Source organism: Mesoplodon bidens (assembly GCF_964165515.1).
Source record: "Mesoplodon bidens genome assembly, chromosome: 6".
NCBI classification, from domain to species: Eukaryota; Metazoa; Chordata; class Mammalia; order Artiodactyla; family Ziphiidae; genus Mesoplodon; species Mesoplodon bidens.
The window spans coordinates 22,291,352-22,312,344 of NC_138162.1; the positions used below are offsets into that span (position 1 = coordinate 22,291,352).

The 20,993-nt window shown below is 39.3% G+C and overlaps 1 protein-coding gene across 5 annotated transcripts in view; it reads right to left on the bottom strand.

The window, feature by feature from the left end:
* The window catches only part of RNF38 (ring finger protein 38), a 129,070-nt gene that overhangs the window by 36,282 nt on the left and 71,795 nt on the right, over positions 1–20,993 (bottom strand). For 2 of the 5 annotated variants that reach the window (XM_081236154.1, XM_081236155.1), the window contains exon 3: positions 2,084–2,277. In XM_081236154.1, coding sequence (XP_081092280.1) covers positions 2,084–2,277 — 194 coding nt within the window. Of the gene's footprint in view, positions 1–2,083; positions 2,278–14,775; positions 14,926–20,993 lie in introns of those variants that run through there. The other 3 variants (XM_081236158.1, XM_081236156.1, XM_081236157.1) reach the window with 3 other exon arrangements.

The following is a 20,993-nucleotide window of genomic DNA, read 5'->3' on the forward strand; positions in this document are numbered from 1 at the left end:
CTATTCAGGATATTTTGTGTCTCCATACAAATTTTAAAATTATTTGTTCTAGTTCTGCGAAAAATGCCATTGGTATTTTGATGGAGACTGCACTGAATCTGTAGATTGCCTTGGGAAGTATGGTCCTTTTAACTATATTAATTCTTCCAATTCAAGAACACAGTATATCTTTCCATCTGTTTTTGTCATCTTCAATTTTTTTCATCAGTGCCTTATAGTTTTCCAAGTACAGGTCTTGTAACTCCTTAAGTAGGTTTATTCCTAGGTATTTTATTCTTTTTGATGTGATGGTAAATGAGACTGTTTCCTTAATTTCTCTTTTTGATAGTGTGTCATTCACGTATAGAAATGCAACAGATTTATGTGTATTAATTCTGTATCCTGCAACTCTACCGAATTCATTGATGAGCTCTAGTAGTTTCCTGGTGGCATCTTTAGGATTTTCTATGTATAGTATCACATCATCTGCAAACAGTGACAATTTTACTTCTTCCTTTCCAACTTGGATTCCTTTTCTTTTTCCTGTCTGACTGCTTTGGCTACGACATCCAAAACTATGTTAAGTAAAAGTGGCGAGAGTGGACATCCTTTCTTATTCCTGATCTTGGAGGGAACACTTCCAGGTTTTCACCGCTGAGTATGATGTCAGCTGTAGGTTTGTCATATAAGGCCTTTATTATGTTGAGGTATGTGCCCTCTATGCCCACTTTCTGGAGAGTTTTTAATCATAAACGGATGCTAAATCTTATCAAAAGCTTTTTCTACATCTATTGAAACAATCATATGGTTTTTATTCTTCAATTTGTTAATGTTGTGTATCACACTGATTGACTTGTGGATATTGAAAAATCCTTGCAATCCCAGGATAAATCCCTCTTGATCATGATGTATGATTCAGGGAGGATCTCTTATTGTTCAACATTCTTCATCTCTGAATGTTTATGCATATTCTTAAATTTCACCAAGATCTTGCTCAACACTCAGTCTTTCTTCAATTTTTAAAAAATCATTTATTTATTTATTTATTTATGGATGCATTGGGTCTTCGTTGCTGCACACAGGCTTTCTCTAGTTGTGGCAAGCGGGGGCTACTCTTCATTGTGGTGCGCGGGCTTCTCATTTCAGTGGCTTCTTTTGTTGTGGAGCATGGTCTCTAGGTGCGCGGGCTTCAGTAGTTGTGGCTCGCAGGCTCTAGAGCGCAGGCTCAGTAGTTGTGGCACACGGGCTTAGTTGCTCCGCGGCATGTGGGATCTTCCCGGACCAGGGCTCAAACCCGCATCCCCTGCATTGGCAGGCAGATTCTTAACCACTGCGCCACCAGGGAAGTCCCTCTTCAATTCTCGAAAATGATTTTGTACTATTTCTGTCAAAATTGTTCCCTTCTATTGTTTCCGCCTGGAAATATGACTCTATTTCCTTGGAAGAAGAAAGGTATGACCTCGGACAACTACTAAAGAGGAAGCAGCTCAGGAAATGTATTCCCCTGGGAAGGAAAGGCAAGGGGCAAGTCCTATATGGAAGATAGGACTGAAAGCCAAACTAAATTTCAGTCACTCTTCGTATCACAGGCTCCACAATTTTAAAGAAACTTAATTAAGCTCCCAGTTGCCTTAGAGGATACAGAAGGAATATCTGGAGAGAGGTTATTCATTTCTAAGAATGCAGTGTATAAGAATGGCGCGAAAAAGAGGTTGCTCATTCCTAAGACCATGGTTCTATATTTCCTTACAGTTGTAAACTATAAAATGCATTTTTCAGTAATATGGATTGAAGCCTAGCCCACAAAAAGTCTTAAACCTTAAGGTAGTTGAATTCACATATAATGGTATGGATTGATTTTAGGTAAACCACTTTAGCCTCTTTCAATTTCTTCTTCTGTCAGTTACAAGCTAAATGAACTCTCATGATGGACTGTAGAAATCTAAACAACTTGTAATGCCGTTTCTCATGTGTAAGCGTACAAGTAAAAAGGTTTTGATGTGTTTATAAAATTCCTACAGAAAAAAATGCTTTCTGATGTTAAAAAAAACCTCACAAATCTACCAATGACCACAAATTTAATAAGTAACTGTAACCAACTAACCTTCTTCTGTTGCGTGCAGGTGTGTTGCATCGTTCCCCTGAGAAGTGATGTTGGCTTGGTCGAACTGAAGGGGGCTGCCTATTTGATGTCATCTCCCATGGTCGCATTGGTGGTGAGGGAGCTGGTGATGCTGATGTATAATCAAAGACTGAATGAGAGAGGCGCTGTCTCTTGGGACTTGGACTATCTTCACTCTGCCAATGCAACAAAATCAATCAACTGAATAAAATCTTTTAAGGACTTTTGCGTTACTGTTTACATGCATAGGTGTTTAAGTATGTTTACCACAAAGTGTAAAGGAGGGAAAAAATACACTGTCAACCTGAATTAAATACCTTTAAAAGATACGAGGGGTGGGGTGGGAAAGGGAGCTGCGCCGTAAATAATATCAAATGAAAAGTTAACTCTTTCTTTAAAATATCATAAAATTAACCAGGTAACAACACACAAGGTACACAGTAGGGCAATAAACAATTTCTATGGTACCTGACCATCTCTTTAAAACTCTAATTCAACTGAGAAAATCTACTATGTCCTCCCATCAGTTAATAGTTACTCTTTTAGGCATTAATTCTTAGCTGAGAGATCAATTTAGGAGGGGGTATAATTTAAGTAGGCCCTTGATTTGATTTAAAATTACACTTGCCTGCCTCTTTATTCCTGTTGTTTAAGGCCATTACATTTATTATTTAATAACGTTTATGTGGACAAAGTAAAATTTATTTAAAACATTAAAAAACAGTCAACTGATCTAGTTCTTCAGTTCTTAACTAGAATATCATAGAATATCTTTGGGAAAGACATGGCATTTCAGGTAGATCATGGGAGTGGTAGATAATTAAAAACCCATACCTGTTAATGTTGAAGCACAGTCTCAAGTTTTCAAGGGTTTAGCTATAAAATTGGTATGGATCACTTAATTGAATTATTAACTCTCCAGGATTCCCCACACAACTCAATTTTTCAATTGAGTCTCTCATCAAAACTGTCAAAATTACAAGTTAACTGACAGTCTGATGAGGGCTGTGTGTTTTCTAATAGAGCCTCTCCTATCTCCAGTCTGCTCCTGCAAATTCTAATCATTTAGGCATTAGGGAACTTTTGATTGGCACCTGCTGCTAGAACAAAAATGTTAATATTAGCTAAAGAATATATGAGGTTACATACTATGTTAGATTTTAAAATATAAGCATATAAAACAGAACTGATTAAACTGATAGGAATGAAGCAAACTGCTAAATGGTTACTTTTGATCATTCTAAATTATTCAGCAGATGTATTCAAAAAACCATGTCATTTTCCTTCTATACTTAAGAATATTATAATTCACATTTGTTAAAACTAAAATAGAAAATAGGTTTCAGAACCATATACAAATGCTCTTGTAACTTTTCTCACACTAACCTTATTTTCTCCCTATATTTAATGGTGCTATTAAAAGTAGTTTTTTTGTTTTGTTTTGTTTTTTTGTGGTACGCGGGGCCTCTCACTGTTGTGGCCTCTCCCGTTGCGGAGCACAGGCTCCGGACATGCAGGCTCAGCGGCCATGGCTCACGGGCCCAGCCGCTCCGCGGCATGTGGGATCCTCCTAGACCGGGGCACGAACCGGTGTCCCCTGCATCGGCAGGCGGACTCTCAACCACTGCGCCACCAGGGAAGCCCAAAAGTAGTTGTTTTTAACCCCTTGATTTTAATAAGAAAATCAGTTATGTTCTGATAATCGTAAAACTTAGAAAGTGAAAAATAACCATTAATATTTAGATATTCTGATTAAAACAAAACAACAGAACAAGTAAGACTTGACAAACTCATACATGAACTACACATAAGCATTAGAAATGTGATCTCCACGTGTGGTAAAACAGACTTGATTAACATTGACTTTTTGAGGTACAATATGCTAGCAACCAATCATAATCACTGGCTTTCATATGTATAAACCTGTCCCGCAAAGCTTCATGCAAGCTAAGACATGGAACTCTGAATTCTAAAAATTCACTGCCCAAATGGAGGAGAATGCTAGAGATCCACAAAATAACTAAGTATTGAAAAAACACTTAGGCTATCAACCTTTACATGTTTTCAGTGATGTTCAAGTTGTGGGTTAGCATATTCTTATTTTACAACAGATGCATTACTTTTAAGAGTGGAGATAAGGAAAGATGACTGAGAAAGTTTCCCATCCCTTCTCTTTGTGTTGTGAAAGGTTCTCAGTGTGTAAGAGGAGACAAAGACTAGGAAGTGAAGGGAAATATGTGGAAGTGAGCTCTTCATTAGTATTATGGTAATAAGCCTTACTTTTTCACTCAAAGTAATAGGAAACTACAACTGATATTTAGTGACATAGAATTACTAAAATGTTATTTTACTATATGCAGTATGGTTTCATCATATTCCTTATCAATTTTAATACTCTAAGGAACTGCATAAAAAATTCTCAGTTTCCAGAAAAAGAAAGGGGGAGTAACCTACAAAGAAAAAGAATTAGATTAGCATTAGACTTCCCACAGAAAAGAAAAGATGCTAAAGTGCTCTGGGGGAAAATAATGTTGAATCTAGAGTTTTATATTCCAATCAAATTATTAGTCTAGTATAAGGGAAAAAACAAAGACCTTGCCAAATGTATTAAGATTCAAAGTTGCTTCTCATACATCCATTCAGAAAATTTTACTTGATTGATTTTTTTTTTTTTTTTTTTTTTTTTTTTTTTTTTTGCGGTATGTGGGCCTCTCACTGTTGTGGCCTCTCCCGTTGCGGAGCACAGTCTCCGGACGCGCAGGCCCAACGGCCATGGCTCACGGGCCCAGCCGCTCCGCGGCATGTGGCATCCTCCCAGACCGGGGCACGAACCCGTGTCCCCTGCATCGGCAGGCGGACTCTCAACCACTGCGCCACCAGGGAAGCCCAACTTGATTGATTTTTACGTGTGCGTGCATGCTCTCTCCTTCACCTGGGGACATATATATAAATACAGGATCCAAGAAATAGAAGCAAGCCAGAAGTGCAATGAAAAGAAATCCCAGGGTGATGGCAGTACAGCAGGTCTGAAAAACAACCATTACAAATTAGAACGAATCAGAGGACTCTGAGAAAAATACCATACACAATGTGGATTCAAAAATAGTATGATTGAGAACTTACAAGTTCTTAATAAAACTTAAGCCCACAGCTCTCTTATCATAAGAAATATAAAAAGGCAATCAGGGACTTCCCTGCTGGTCCAGTGGTAAAGAATCTGCCTTCCAATGCAGGGGATGCGGGTTCAATCCCTGGTCGGGCACCTAAGCCCGCACACCTCAACGAGAGAGCCCGCGTGCCGCAAACTACAGAGCACACGCGCTCTGGAGCCTGCGCGCCACAACTAGAGAGAGAAAACCCGCACACCACAACTAGAGAGAAGCCCGCGTGCCCCAATGAAGAGCCCACACGCTGCAACGAAGATCCCGCATGCCTCGATGAGGACCCCGTGTGCCGCAACAAAGACCCAATGCAGCCAAAAAAATAAAGAGAAAAAAAAAGGCAATCAGAGAGCGGAGGACAAAGATGAAAACAAATCCGTATCATTCTTTCACTTAAAGCATCCTCTGAGTAGGATAGGTAGTCAAAAGATTACAACTCCTCCTCCCTGGGCCAAACATGCTACTTGGTTCTGCAATGACTATACAAGTATTCCTAATACTATGAAGAATGTTTACTGGTTTTCAATTATTATAATCAACATAGGACAAGGCATGAAAGATCACTGTTGTAGTTACAGAACAGAAATAAGTATTGTAAACTTTGATATAAAGTAACTATAACGACTTCTGTGACAAAATCATGGACTAAAAGTGAAAACCCTAACATAAACATCTATAAATAATGGTTTAAATACCAAAAAAAAATTTTTTTTAAGGTATTGCTGGATTCAGAGAAAAAGAGAAATTTCCAAGGACCAGAAACAAAGAGGAAAACTGAAAACCAGGTTTGTTTTTTGATATTCGCAGGAGGGACAGAAGATAAGGTCTTATCACTGAGACCCCTGCATAAGGCCAAAATTTCCAAAGTACTATGCTTTCAATAAAAGGGAAGACTAGAAGAAGTCAGCCATTGGCACAGAGTGTCTACTCTGTATATACTGAGAACTGGAGGAGGGATCACATCCCTGAGAACTCAAACCACAGGTTAGCTCCTCACACCAAGGCTGGGGTTCAAATTTTTCACTACCCATGCTGTCTGTGAACCTCTAAACTTAGAAATTAATATAAAAACTGAACTAGAATTATGCTACCACAACGACTCTTGACAGAAGTAAATGCAAAGCAGAATCTGGAGGGATACTCCCATTACCTAGGCCAGTGGTTCTCAAACTTTTGCATGCATCAGAAACACCAGATCGTTGGGTCCACTCCCCAGTCTCTGATTCAGACAGTTTGAATTGGGATCCAAGAATTTTGCATTTCTAACATGATCCCGTATGATGCTTGGTATTGCTCGTCTGGGACTACACTCTGAGAACCACTGAACTAAGAGATAAGGGACTCTCTTAAGAAAAGTCCCTAAGGATAAATTCACCATTACAGAAAAATCTACGTTTTGAAATCTCAGGGGTGAGCAGTTCCCTCCTGTCCCTGCTGCCTCTGTGCCAGTAGGCTGATTTTAGAAAGTACCAGATGTTGACAACTTAAACCTGTAAGATGTTGAGTGTAGTCATGTACTAGTACTGTCTCTACTGGTACAGAATACTGTAGAGATATTACAGTACAGAATACGGATGCAGATTCAGGGATCAAGGGAGCAAGAGAGGGAAGAAGGAAGGGAGGAAGGACAGAAGAAAATTAGCCAGCTAGCTTTTATACTCAGTATTCAACATCTGATAAAATCAGTACAGGATTACACTTCTGTAACACCAAAACTTTATAACCAAAACATCATTATTAGAAGTGAAAACAACCCGTAAGAAAGTATTCCACAGTTTCGAAAAAAGCAAATCAGAAATGATTAAATGCTAAATACCATGGGAGAAAAAAAAATACAAACACACGTGCATATGTATAAACACACACACATAAAATATAAATAATATTTATTTATATATATATATATGTCAATCAGGAAGTCTTGAAGATAATGCAAACTTTCCCCAAAGCATAAACAGGTTCCAAGTTCTAGATTAAAAATGGTGATTGAAAAGTGCCTCTGATTTCAGCAAACACTAGTGAGCCCCAAGGACTTCTCAAAGGAGCAAGGGGGCAACTAGAGTCGGGGAGGTAAAATCTCCAATAACCTGGTCCGCTCTCCCCACATTGTTCAGGACTACCATTCATCTCAGATGTACAAATAAATAAGCATAGCATGATTTATGAGTTCCCAATCCTCTTTTAAACTTCCAGACTCTATTTGCCTTATTCTATCTGACAAAAGATTAAGTTTCTCATGCCACAACCATTAAATTTAAATGGCCCGGGAGAGGAAATACTTACTGAATTCCATTCCTTTAAAATAAGAGACATGAAAGCACTTAGAACACTGAAACACTCTACATAAAGCAACTTGCTAATCAAGAATAACCACCAAGACAGATCCCTTTTTGTAAAGAGTAAGCAAGTAATTAATAACTTGACATTTGAATCACACAATATAATTTACAAAATGATCTCTACACATTCTTTCATTTAATTTTCCACAAACGAAAATCTTTGTTTAAACTATATTCAAATTTATGTAAAATATGTTTCTATTAGTGAAGATGTACAAAAGACAATTCAGTGAATATACTGCCTTTGAACTACACAACATATATATAATCCTGTTTCATATACTTCACAAAGGACTTTAATTTTCTAATGTACAGCTTTGATTCCTCAGCTCAAAAGATTTCAGAACAAAATCCAACCTCATAACCACTCAAACAGTACATCCTCCTGGAATGTTATTTTACTTGTAGGTACGGAAGGGAAAAGAGACTTCAAATATTCTGTTTTCAAAAGTTACCAGAGCATGCATTAAAAAAAAAAAAATCAGAACTTTGCTTTTTGACATGGTCCAAGTTTGTGTTTTTTCATAAAAGGCCAAAGAACAGATCAATTTTATGTGCAGTGAGTGCTTGCAAAGGGAATGTAGTGGTATAACGTATTGCAATTCCATCATAATGAAGAGGATAAAATACCGTGGGAAAACATTATGTTTCTATATCATTGGCCATAACTGCTAACCCAGCAGTGGCTTCCTGAGTTCAGGGAGGCCCTGTTTGGCTAATTTCTGAATAATGTATTAACAACCTTAAGTCCTAGATTTTTCTTAGAACATCACTGATTCACAAAAACTGATGTACCTTGATGCTATAATTGTACTGTTTTCAAATGTTATATTTAGTTCCACAGAAGCTATAAACAAGGATCAATGAAATAATCTGAAGCATAAACATGAAACCAACAAAAACAGAAAAGCTGTTAAGAACAACCTGAAATCAAGGGATCCCTCCACATGGAGTCGTTCTGCAGACAACTGAAGCTCAGACTAGACATGTTAATTCAGGACTTTTTGGTATACTACAGATAGATGGTACGTCAACGAAGTTACAGGCATTGACAAAAATTGCTCAAAATAGTTTATACAATGAAAAGGAGGCCCAATACTGAACCCTGAGAAGCTCCAACATTTTATGTTGAATACCTGATGAGAGGAGAGTGGACTGTGATGGTGAAAACCAGTGTAATGGAGTTTCAAGGGTTCAACTAAGAGGTCATGCATAACGAGGGCTGCAAAACATCCACTGTATTTTAACAACATGGAACTCACTGACTTGAACCTATTTCTTTACAATATGATTTAGTATCATTATGGTGTATTTCCCTTTATGACAATTTTTGGAGAAGTTTTTGTTCCTGTCTTTCCTTTGATGATCTTATGAATTTAAGGATAACTCTAGAACTTCTCTGGTGGCGCAGTGGTTAAGAATCTGCCTGCCAATGCAGGGGACACGGGTTTGAGCCCTGGTCCAGGAAGATCCTACTTGCCATGGAGCAACTAAGCCCGTGTGCCACAACTACTGAGCCTGTGCTCTAGAGCCTGTGAGCCACAACTACTGAGCCCGTGCTCCACAACAAGAGAAGCCACCACAGTGAGAAGCCCGCACACCAGAACGAAGAGTAGCCCCCGCTCACCACGACTAGAGAAAGCCTGTGTGCGCACAGCAATGAAGACCCAACGCAGCCAAAAGTAAATTAATTAATTAATTAATTAATGGGGGGGAAAGGATAACTCCGTAAAGCTCTAAAATAAAATATTTCTTATATTTTTGGCTAAAATTTTTATTAAGTCTATAAATTTGCTGGAGAAGAGACATTTTTACAGTAGTCTTTCAGAAATCTATTTCTTTATATGTATAAATCAACAAATTTCAATCACCTAACTTTAGTAAATTTACAAAATAAAGTTATCAAATAGCTGTATTAAGACACATGAGTGCATGCACACACACATACACACACAGCCCTGAAGAGAAAAGGGAACCCTCCTACACTGTTGGTGGGAATGTAAGTTGGTACAGCCACTATGGAAAACAGTATGGAGGTTCCTCAGAAAACTAAAAACAGAATTACCATACAATCCAGCAATCCCACTCCTGAGCATATATCCAGACAAAACTCTAATTCAAAAAGATACATGCAGGCTTCCCTGATGGCGCAATGGTTAAGAGTCCGCCTGCCGATGCAGGGAACACGGGTTCGTGCCCTGGTCCGGGAAGATCCCACATGCCGCAGAGCGGCTGGGCCCGTGAGCCATGGCTGCTGAGCCTGCGCGTCCAGAGCCTGTGCTCCGCAATGGGAGAGGCCACAACAGTGAGAGGCCCGCGTACCGCAAAAAAAAAAAAAAAAAAGGTACATGCACCCTTACATTCATAGCAGCACTGTACACAATAGCCAAGACATGGAAACAACCTAAATGTCCATCAATAGAAGAATGGATAACGAATATGTGAGGAGTGTGTGTGTATACACACACACAAATGGAATACTACCCAGCCATAAAAAAGAACGAAATAATGCCATTTGCAGCAATATGGATGGAACTAGAGATTATCATGCTAAGTGAAGTCAGAAAGAGAAAGACAAATACCATATGATATCACTAAAGTATGGTACCAATGAACCTATCTACAAAACAGAAACAGACTCACAGACACAGAGAACAGACTTGTGGTTGCCAAGGGGGAGAGGACTGGGAGAGGGGTGGAGTGGGAGGTTGGGGTTAGCTTTTCTATATAGAATGGATAAACAACAAGGTCCTACCATATAGCACAGAAAACTACATTCAATATCCTATGATAAACCATAATGGAAAATATTTTTTTAAAAAAGAATGTATATGTATGTTAAACAAACACACACCTGAAATCAAGGGTTGTGCCACACCTGAAATTCAAGTTCCCCACAATGTACATGACTTCTTAATGAAAGCATACAATCTTCAATCACAATCACTGAATTGGTTGGTAGCACGAAACTGCTAATTTTAAAATTATAGGGGTCTGACAGCAAACAGACATGAGGGAATTCTGGGGGGTGCTGAAACTATCATATATCTTGATTGTAATGGTCCCACAGCTGTATGTGTTTGTCAAAACTCACAGACCTGTACACGGAAAAAGGTGAATTTTACTGTATGTTAATTATACCTTAATTTTAATTTTAAAAAATTACAGGAGGCACTTTGATTCTAACTTTAAATATAGGCTTATTTTTATAGAGACACAAACGTGCATCTACTTAAACCTCTCTTGTAGGGAAAAAAAAAAGAGCATGAAATACACAAAGCCATCTTTTTTTTTTTTTTTTTTTTTTTTTTTTTTGCGGTATGTGGGCCTCTCACTGTTGTGGCCTCTCCGGTGGTGAAGCACAGGCTCCGGACGCGCAGGCTCAGCGGCCATGGCTCACGGGCCCAGCCGCCCTGCGGCATGTGGGATCTTCCCGGACCAGGGCATGAACCCGCGTCCCCTGCATCGGCAGGTGGACTCTCAACCACTGCACCCCCAGGGAAGCCCAAAGCCATCATTTTTAAAGGAACATTAAAGTACCAACTAAATGTACACCAGGAAACATACAAGAATACTCATGGCAGCACTGTTTCTAATAATAATAATAGAAAACTGGAGACTACCCAAATGTCCATCAAAAAGAGAAGGGATAAACTATAGTACAGTACATTCATATAAATGCAACGCTAAAAGCAGGAAAATGAATCTACAGGACACAGCCACATGCATCAATATGGATAAATCTCAAAATGACAAAAATACACCAAGTATGATACCATTTACATTAAGTTCAGAAACTAAATAGTATAGTATTGAGGTATACTATATGTAGTAAAAACCACACAGAAAAGCAAAGATACTGAACACAAAATTCAACAGAGGTTTACCCAAGGCACAGGTTTGGGACAGCACCTGAATATAATATGGAAGCTTCAAAAACATTGGCAATAGTTGATTTCTTAAGCTAGATGGTAGGTTTTTAAAACTTATACATATGTCTTCTTTATATTTTATAATTTGCATATATGAAATATTTCATAATTTTTAAAATTAAAAAACATGCAAAATTTGAAAGATTTTGACTAGAAAAACAAGCAAGTAAAAAGCAGCAAAGTGCAAAAGTCTTAAATAAACAAGGACAGTGACACAAACTTGGTAAGTAGTGGAGATGAATGACAAAAAATCAAAAACAGGATGCAGGGCTTCCCTGGTGGCGCAGTGGTTGGGAGTCCGCCTGCTGATGCAGGGGACGCGGGTTCGTGCCCCGGTCCGGGAGGATCCCGCATGCCGCAGAGCGGCTGGGCCTGTGGGCCGTGGCTGCTGGGCCTACGCGTCCGGAGCCTGTACTCCATGGCGGGAGGGGCCGCGACGGTGAGAGACCCGAGTACAGCAAAAAAACCAAAAACAAAAACAAAAAACAACAGGATGAGCTTTTTGTTCAAAGAAGACTAGTGATTAAAAACAAGGATCCAGGAGAGTATCAACACTTTCCTTCACCTCTATGACCATCCTACCTACTAGCCACATACCCAATCCCATGCTTGGAGCAGGAAAAAGCAGTAATTTCTTTACCCTTAGAGAAGGGTACAGGGAAAATGATATCCTCATAAAAGAGACTAGTTTTAGCTACAATATGGAAGTGGAGAGCGTGCTTTAAGAAAAAAATGGAAGAGGTAGGTGAGTCTGTTTAGAGTGGATGGAGTCAAGGGGGAAGGAAAAGCAGAAAGAGTTGGGAGGAAAGCAACTTGGAGGAAAGCCAAGAGAAAACAATGCATTAAGGGAATAACTTTCTGAGGATACGACGTGGCTGCATAGGTTCTTGTTTTTACATGGCAACTAAGTTTTATAAGGATGAGAACCATACCTGGAACTAAGAAATCACACGCAATCATGGTATAAGAAGTGGTTGAAGGTATCTGACAACATCTCGAAGGGGATGTGAGAAGGATTTACTTTGCTTCATGTGGAACAGTGGCAGGGTATTAAGTGGGCAAAGAAAATCTCCAGTCTCTCTTGGGAGCAAAATACATTGAGGGCCTTATTCTAAAGTTAGAGAAAAGTAAGATTTAAGTTAAATTAGGACTATAAATAAAAACTTTGCAGTAATACCTTTCACCTTTCTGCAACATCCAAATGGAACTGGGTCTAACTTTTCGGTTTTATTTTCAAAACATGGGTTTAATTCTTTTTTTGAAAACTAATTAATTTATATATTTATGGTTGCTTGGGTCTTCATTGCTGCACGCAGGCTTTCTCTAGTTGCGGCGAGAGGGGGCTACTCTTTGTTGCGGCGCGCGGGCTTCTCATTGTGGTGGCTTCTCTTGTTGCAGAGCAGGGCCTCTAGGCCCGCGGGCTTCAGTAGTTGTGGCGCACAGGCTTAGTTGCTCTGTGGCATGTAGGAATGGATCAGGGCTCGAACCCGTGTCCTCTGCATTGGCAGGCAAATTCTTTTTTTTTGCGGTACGCGGGCCTCTCACTGCTGCGGCCTCTCCCATTGCAGAGCACAGGCTCTGGACGCGCAGGCCCAGCGGCCATGGCTCACGGGCCCAGCTGCTCCGCGGCACGCGGGATCCTCCCAGACCAGGGCACGAACCCATGTCCCCTGCATCGGCAGGTGGACTCTCAACCACTGCGCCACCAGGGAAGCCCTGGCAGGCAGACTCTTAACCACTGTGCCACCAGGGAAGTCCCAAAACATGGGTTTAATCTATTGCATTTGGCAGCTACTCTTTTGAGTTTACAGTTAATACTGAGTTAATGCTTAAAGACTCAAAGGAGGTATGGAAAACACAGGAAGTGTCAAATAACTGTTTATTAGTGGCAGTAGCAACGGTACAAAGTCAATTTCTTCCTTAGCTATATTGGTCTATTGTTAAAGATCAAGCTCTTGCAAGCTAATGCTGTATCCAAAATGGCAGTCAATATGCCATTCAATTCAATACAGATGATGCCTCTTAACATACACTGAACTGTGTTTACAGAATTATCTGTTAACATCCAAAGCTGGTATGATATAGTAGACAAGAAATAGCAAAAGTTGGATTTGAATTTCTGCTCTGCCAATAACTAGATATGTAATTGGGCAACTCAGCGAGATTCTCTGAGCCTATTTCTTCATCTAGAAAAGCATCCAGGACTGATTTATTATGACGGTTAAAAACAAAAGGAGACAATACACACAAAGCAGAGAACCTGGCACAAATATTAACAAAGAAAGCAGATTAAAGGGCCCTAGATCACCTAAACACCTACCCTCAGAAATCCTACACCTCCAATTTAATGTGTCACAAGCATTTCTCTTTCAGAACTAGTCCCAAGTCCCAACCTGTCACTCCCACACAAACAGAAAATGAGCTAGCTCTATCCAAAAGTCCTAGCTTTGATTAGCAACTCTCACTACGTCAGGTTTATATACACATGTACAATTACATGACTTGGCCCACAACCCTAGTATACAATTACATGACTTGGCCCACAACCCTAGTATACAAAAGCAATTCTGTAACTTAGTTTCCTTTGTGGTAATAACAAATTCCATTACTAAAACTTGCTTCTCTAGGAATAATGGACTGTAAATGTAGTAGCCAATGATTTATGTGAGCACATCCTAGTATTCTTGTTAATAACCTAATGACAGTTTAAATCCATTCATACCTTAATTTGTTTTCATTTTGTATGTAACCAAATTTTTAAACACATTTTACCCACAGGTATAAAAAGTCACAGAAGGCAAGTAACCATGTTTTCTCTTTGAAATATGTATTACTATCAAACTCTGGATGTTAAGCAAATAAGTAGTGATGACTTTAAAAAATACCTTACATGCTTCCATTTTTCCTTCCCTATACAATTTCACATATTCTGTAATATCTTCTACCTTCCTACAGAACTAGACCTATTAGGACAAGTGATTAAGAACAAAAGATCAAAAAACAAGAATATTAAGTGGTCAAATAGTAACAGCAGCTCAAGACAAGACAAACATTCTTCAGAAAAGCTGGCTGAAAAAGTTATGTTAAAGACGCCCTCTAAGAAGAATACTTATTCCCACATATAACAGAAAATAAGAAGTAAGAAGATTCTGAGAATTTTGTCTCAAGCCTTCCTAGAAACAACCTAGAATGTATCTTGTGGCTTTCAGCCCTATGAAGGGAAAGGGTAAATATATAAGAACCTGGAAGAAAGCTTTGAAGTGAGCATCCTCTTGAACGGTAGTGTTCTGATCACTTGGGAGGAGAGGGAACAGGCTCTGAAGTCTCACCCTTTCACAAATCACCTTGTTAGGATGGCCAGGTAGAGGTGCTGAATTGGCCCCGGGAGATATCTGAGAAAAAGAGGGAGAAGAAAAGGATAGTTCATGGCTAGCTGCACCAATGTGGAGAATCATGCCTATGAAGGACAGTCTGGATTTTCTAGGTATCTGATGATTTTGTTAGCAGAGGCTGAAAAGAAATAAAAAATTAATCTTAAACATCAAAACAAATATAAGGATGACAAAGGTTGCCTCTGGCAATGGATCTCTCTTATAAAAACTTTCTTTAAAGGCAAAATAGCACTGCTCAAGAACGCAAAGTCCTTCCTATGTTTCCCATATAATATCTATTGATATCTTTTCTGTTGGCATTAATTCTGAAACCCTAAATGACAGATAAGACTTCATGTCAAGAAAACCTGAAGTAAAAATCACTTAAGTACAAAAGATTAGTGTCTACCTGGCGATGATTAATTTTTCATTCTCTTTTTAAGCTAACATTCCAAATGATCATGCAAGGGAAGAGAGATTTCAGAACATCTATGGCAAAATGTCTATAGTGATCCCAAGTATAGAAAACAAGATTTTCATTGTGGAGATCTCAGCTCTATTCAACACAAACCTAGCAACCTTCCTAATGAATAAAGGACAAGATCATAAGCCTCAAAGTAAATGACTGCATGTTTTAAATGCTCACTAGATTGTGAGTTAATCCCCTTAAACTCATATGTAAGTATACTTAATCTGTAGCTTTTTTTTTTTTTTTTTTGCGGTACATGGGCCTCTCACTGTTGTGGCCTCTCCCGTTGCGGAGCACAGGCTCCGGACGCGCAGGCTCAGCGGCCATGGCTCACGGGCCTAACCGCTCCGCGGCATGTGGGATCTTCCCGGACGGGGGCACGAACCCGTGTCCCCTGCATCGACAGGCGGACTCTCAACCACTGCGCCACCAGGGAAGCCCAATCTGTAGCATTTTTGATCACAGATATCATAAGTATCACCTGTTCCACTGTGCTGTGGCGTGAACTGCCTTTGGGGGTTAAGGTTTATGTACCCGCTTGTTCCTACACTAAAGACCATGTGCTTTAAGGCTGTCTTGTTTTTAGTTTCATTGCTGCACTCATTCCCTTACATGTTAAGTGTCTATTCTGTGACAGGCACTAAAAACAAAAGATAGTCATGATTTCTTACCTTCAAGAAGTATATGCTATAAAAAAGAAACAAAAGCAAATCACTGTATAAAAAAGTATCTTTTGGGCTTCCCTGGTGGCGCAGTGGTTGAGAGTCCACCTGCCAATGCAGGGGACACGGGACCGTGCCCCGGTCCGGGAAGATCCCACATGCCGCAGGGCGGCTGGGCCCGTGAGCCCTGGCCGCTGAGCCTGCGCGTCTGGAGCCTGTGGCTTCTCAACGGGAGAGGCCACAACAGTGAGAGGTCCATGTATTGAAGAAAAAAAAAAAAAAAAAACAACAAAGTATCTTTCTGTGATAATGGTCCATACTGGTGCTTTGGAGAGGTAATTAGTAACAGTGTAGTCAAGAAACTACAAAATGTTCAGTGTAACTGGTCAGTTATGAAGTAGCCAGAGAGGAAGGCAGAGACATCATAAAGTGGCATGCTAATTACATGAATAATCCTGCTATAATAACCTTCTTTAGCCCCTTTATAAATTTTTGTTTCTGGTTTGCTATGAGCCTGGTAAACAGATAAATGACCAGGCCTGTTGCTAACACTAAAATTACTTCCAAAGACCTTCCTAGAATTGAAAGCAAAAAACTTGAGGGCAGTAACTTTAGAATTCATTAGTACTGCTCCACAAAATGTTTTGGACATGAACTAAAGCTTTTCTCTGTACTATAAACATGAACGTGCCAACACCCTTTACCACTGTGATGAAGCATGAATGACTGAATCAAGGAATATTTACTCACTGCCTCTTATAAGCAAAGAGTTATGTTAGAAAAGAAAATAAAACATGGATCCCACCCTCAAGGAGCTTATTCTAGTTTTTAAAAAAAAAGATGCAAGCAGCCAACTACAGGATAATGGTTTTTTGGGTTTTTATTTGTCAGTACACAGGCCTCTCACTGTCGTGGCCTCTTCCGTTGCGGAGCACAGGCTCCGGACGCGCAGGCTCCGGATGCACAGGCTCAGCGGCCATGGCTCACGGGCCCAGCCGCTCCGCGGCATCTGGGATCTTCCCGGACCGGGGCACAAACCCGTGTCCCCTGCATCGGCAGGCGGACTCTCAACCACTGCGCCACTAGGGAAGCCCCAGGATAATGTTTTAAATGCCATAATACAGGCAAAAATCAGAATAAAGGTAGGAGCCTTGGGTTTATCTGAGGGCAAGAGTAGAAAATATTTCAAAGGAAGAAGTAGTTTCACATTCCTGACTCATTCAATGTAAGGAGTGCTTTTACCACTTTAAAGCAGTTCTCTCCTCTCTCAAAATGGTCTCTGTTCCTTGATGTAGGCTTCATGTTCCCTCTGCAATCTTAAGCTTACACTGTGCACAATAAGTACATTTGAAGAGTGTTTTAACAAGGCTATCTACCTTCAACTATCATACCTAAAGCAGTCTCACAAACTGCTAGTACAAGAGCTGGCTGGGAAAACAGATTTCAGTAATATGTAAGTAAAAAATTGGCAAACCCTGGTCCTTGCAGGGGGAAGCAGGGGGGAGTAGGGGGAGAGAAGGGAAGAGAGAATTCTAAGATGGTCTCTAAGATTCCCACCTCTGGTGTGTATCTCCTGTATAATCCATCCCTCCCTGGTGTGTGGGTAGGACTGTAAATATGGTAAATTTCATTCCCATGATTAGGTTGAATTATATGACCTAAATTACACAAACCTTTTCACAGAGGTGAAGGGATTTTCAAATATAATTAAGATTCCAAGTCACTGAATTTTAACTTAATCAAAGGGGAGATCACCTTGGGTAGGCCTGACTTAATGAGAAAAAGCTCTCAAAAGAGAAGTTGAGCCCTTCCTAAAGAGATTCTCCTGCCAACCCTATAGACTAAGCTGCTATGTTCTGAGAAGTCATATGAAGGGGGCCATGTGGTAGAGACCTGAGGGCACCTAGGAACTGAGAATGGTCACCAGTTGACAGCTAGCAAGAAAATGGGGGAACCTCAGCCCTATAATCACAAGAACCACATTACAGCAACAACAGTGAGCTTGGAAGAGGCCATCAAGTCTCGTAATAAAAATCACAGCTCCAGCCAAATAAGACCCTGAACAGAAGACTCTACAGCTAACCCATACCAGGACTTCTATCCATGGAAACTGTGAGATAATAGATTTGTGTTTTAAGCTACCAAATTTGTGGTTATTTGTTACACACAATAGAAAACTAACATAACATACATGTACATAATAAAATAAAAACTGTTGTGCCACACTCAAGGAGTTTCTTCTCTTAAATTCTAGCTGTATTAGTTTAATTATGAAAGATGACTTTTTATCTAAGCAATACAGCAGTTTTTAAAACCTCAATCTGGTAATAGTAAACTTCATGCCAGGAATCAAACTGGGCTTTCTGATCTTTACATACTGCAAGTTAGGGTTAACCAACTTGCTTAAAGCGAAACATCTCATGAACACCAGAGCCATACTTTGAAGCCAAGTCTATCTGGCTCTAAGGTTCAGACTCAACCCACTAAACCACCTTCTAACTGAAGAATTTTAAAAGTAACATTCTTCTTTATAATCTGTCTAGTTGGATTAGTAAGGAGCAACTATTCCACAATGCCTATTTAAAGCTATTTTAAGCATTTAAAAATAAGTTTGTTTCCTTGTAACTTGTTTCTGACTTCCACTACTTCCCTAACTCTCCCTCAGTTAAGATTACTGAGGTTATACTACATCTGAAAATCAATAGTTCTATTTTTCCCTAACCTACCAAATGCTGAGCATTACAAAGACATGGTAACTTCAGCCTTCTCTCAGAATGCACCTATATTTAAAAAGTCCTGCCATAAAAACATTCCTGAGATGGGACTGAATCTGCAACTCACTACACTTCTCATTTCTAATGTTTATTTACATATAACTATATGACTAATTACCCAGCATAACTGTTTTCTGCTTCACAAGACTAGAATTATAGAAAACAGTTTAACCTTTTAAGCAATAACACATTACTATTTTAAGGATATCTTCTGTTTAATGTGGTCTTTCCCTGTCTTGGTAACCATAATATAACCAACAATTTAACCTTTGTGTTACAGTATAGTATTATTGTTACTGTGGCAAATTGTTGTAGTTGTGTTAAAAATAACATTGGACTTAGGTCCACATATTGTCCCAGAACTTGCTTCCTCCAAAATCACTTCTGATGACAGCTTCCTTCATTTACATTTTTCTCATATAAGTGAAGTAGAGGATATACAGGTGTATGATCTCTAGGCCAGTATTAAATAATGTACTTTCCACAAAATAAATTGCTCAAAAGGCCAAATGGCCTTCTCCAAAATGGCCACATTACTCTCCAGAAAAAAAATTGTTCACTTTTACAAAAGCTGCATACCATCTGCTCAAAGGCACTCAAATCATAGGCTAACAGACAAAAGGAAAAAACAAAACAAAAAATGATGAGTTAGGTGCTTGGTCAACGTTGACTCCAACAAGTGCCTTACTCCTCTAGGTCCAAGTCTGGGTACCTAAAAAATGAAGAGTTCGAATCCAAATTATCTAAAAATCCAAATATTCTCACTGCTTCCATGATGGCAAATATTAATCTCCTGGAAAGTAATCAAGGAGATTTCATTAACAACTTAACAGTTCGAATCACTGATCTTTCATCTGACAAATTCTGAGATTATATTCCAAAATATGAGAAAAGCCATAAGCACAAATATGTTCATCACATTACAGCAAAAATTTAAAAGGGAACTAGAAGTAACCTAAATGTTTAACAAATAAGTATTTGTTAAATGAGATTATGGTATGTGTGCTTGGCGGACTATTATGCAGTCATTAAACCATTCAAGAACTGGTACTACTTACGGGTGGGGGGGGGCGGGGCGGGAAAGGATCATTACTGTCCAGCAATGGGACACTCTTTTTTTAAAATAAACTATTATTCCCATTCTTGAGTTAAGGCAAACAACAAACTGGGCCCATGTCTTTCTGGGAACAGAGCAGAACCAGGGCTGGTGAAAATAGCTGAAAGGCTCCACCTTCCTTTCTCACCCCACAGTCCAACAAATTAATGGGAAAGGGGGGAAGGGAGGCACGTGCAACTAAGGAAGTCTCTAACCATTACATATACTGAGCAGGGGAACATAAAGGTTAGGAAAAGTTAAGATTTACACATTTTTAAAATAAATTTTTCGTTCCTTCACTTCTACAATCCAGATTTGCACGCACAAGGATTATTTTTCCCTCAAGGAAGTATGTCTAAAATCATTTTACTTACGCTGGTAACCTCAAAGTAGATTGCTCTAAACCATCTTTTCAAGATTTATCTCTTAAGAATTACATGGATTTGGAAAATATCTAGACCATGACCAGTCCAAATCAATAAAAAATTTATACATATATACACACACATACACACATTTGAAAAGATGAAGTGTGACTGAGTGCTTTGTAAGTCTTACCGAATAAAAGTCACAATTAATTCAAATACTTATTGCATTTTTACCATGTGCTAGATGCTGTGAAAACAAAAAATATTTCTTGCCCTCAAAGAGATTTAGTCTAGGGAGGGACAAATTCAACAGGAATAAATGAGGACAACAGGGTCCCCTAACATAGAGGGGAGAAGGAAAGGTGTTCAGATGTTTTAAAAAGGAACATGAAATGACAGAAGAGCTGGGGGGAAAAATAAGACTGTTTACATGGCCCCTCTTTGTCTACTTGCTCAAATCTCACTCGTTAATTCATTATAGAGTTCAAGCATTTGCTTGATCTGCAGATAGACAACGTGATGTTACGAATCTAACATTTGCTGAACAAATTAACTAGACTACAACTATAGAGTTCAAATATGTGTTTACAATCCATACACTCTGTCGAGAGAAAACATAAAGCAAACTATGATTTAACCAAAAATGAACCGACATGAAAACAGATGCCTGATATAAGTGGTTAGCAGGAAAACAACCAGAAAACTAGTGACTAGACCCAG